This window comes from Plectropomus leopardus, unplaced genomic scaffold (assembly GCF_008729295.1).
Source record: "Plectropomus leopardus isolate mb unplaced genomic scaffold, YSFRI_Pleo_2.0 unplaced_scaffold65428, whole genome shotgun sequence".
Lineage (NCBI taxonomy): Eukaryota > Metazoa > Chordata > Actinopteri > Perciformes > Serranidae > Plectropomus > Plectropomus leopardus.
Genome location: NW_024671980.1, coordinates 1 through 869, shown reverse-complemented (window position 1 = coordinate 869; position 869 = coordinate 1). Strand labels below are relative to the sequence as shown.

Sequence of the window (869 nt, the reverse complement as noted above, 5' to 3'; positions counted from 1 at the left end):
AATCAAAGAGTATTTGGATAAGGAAGATAATATTCCACTAAATATTGCTGTCACGGGAGAGGCAGGCACTGGTAAATCTTCCTTTGTTAATGCATTCAGAGGCATGGATGATGGGGATGAGAGAGCCGCCCCTACTGGTGTTACAGAAACCACCTCAGAGCCTACACCATACCCCCATCCAAACTTTCCCAGTGTTACACTCTGGGATCTTCCTGGTGTTGGCACCACCAAGTTTCCAGCTAAGGAGTACCTGAAGCTTGTTGGATTTGAAAGGTTTGACTTCTTCATCATCATCTCAGACACTCGCTTCAGAGAACATGATGTGAAGCTCGCTCAGGAGATTAAAAAGATGAAGAAAGAGTTCTACTTTGTTCGCTCAAAGATTGACATTGACATACGTAATGAGGAAAGAAAACAGAAGTCAGAGTTCAATAAAGAAAGGACTCTTGAAAAAATCAGGGAGAACTGCATTCAAGGTAAGTGACTTCTGTGATGACACAGCAGTGAGATTAATGTCAGTCATCAAAAACAAGTCGCAGAACAACAAACTAGTAAAGCTATGAAGTGTCTTTACATCAGTGCTTATTTTTGTCTGACTCCAATTTATGTCGTTCTCTTTTCTTTGGAGTATTAGTTTCTCAAAATACACCTATTAGAAATCTCACAGTGTAAACATCTCAGTTTACGACACATAGTGGAAAACTTGGTAGCTGAGGTGATGAAGAGGTCGAGTCATTGTTGGACAGTCCAGGTTTCTTTTGACAGATCCTGGTCTCTGTTTTTCAACAGATGTTTACTGAGACAAATTGACCTGCAAAGAAGAGTGGGACTGAAGGGATGCTGTGATTCTTTGCAGTCATCATTTTCAC

At 40.9% G+C, this 869-nt stretch overlaps 1 protein-coding gene across 1 annotated transcript; it reads left to right on the top strand.

The window, feature by feature from the left end:
* Nucleotides 1–4: 4 nt before the first annotated feature.
* LOC121939889 (interferon-inducible GTPase 1-like) lies at nucleotides 5–531 on the top strand (the record flags this gene model as incomplete). Its single annotated transcript, XM_042482816.1, has 1 exon — nucleotides 5–531. A coding segment is annotated over one exon (480 nt), but the record flags the coding sequence as incomplete, so codon positions are not given.
* Nucleotides 532–869: the final 338 nt, after the last annotated feature.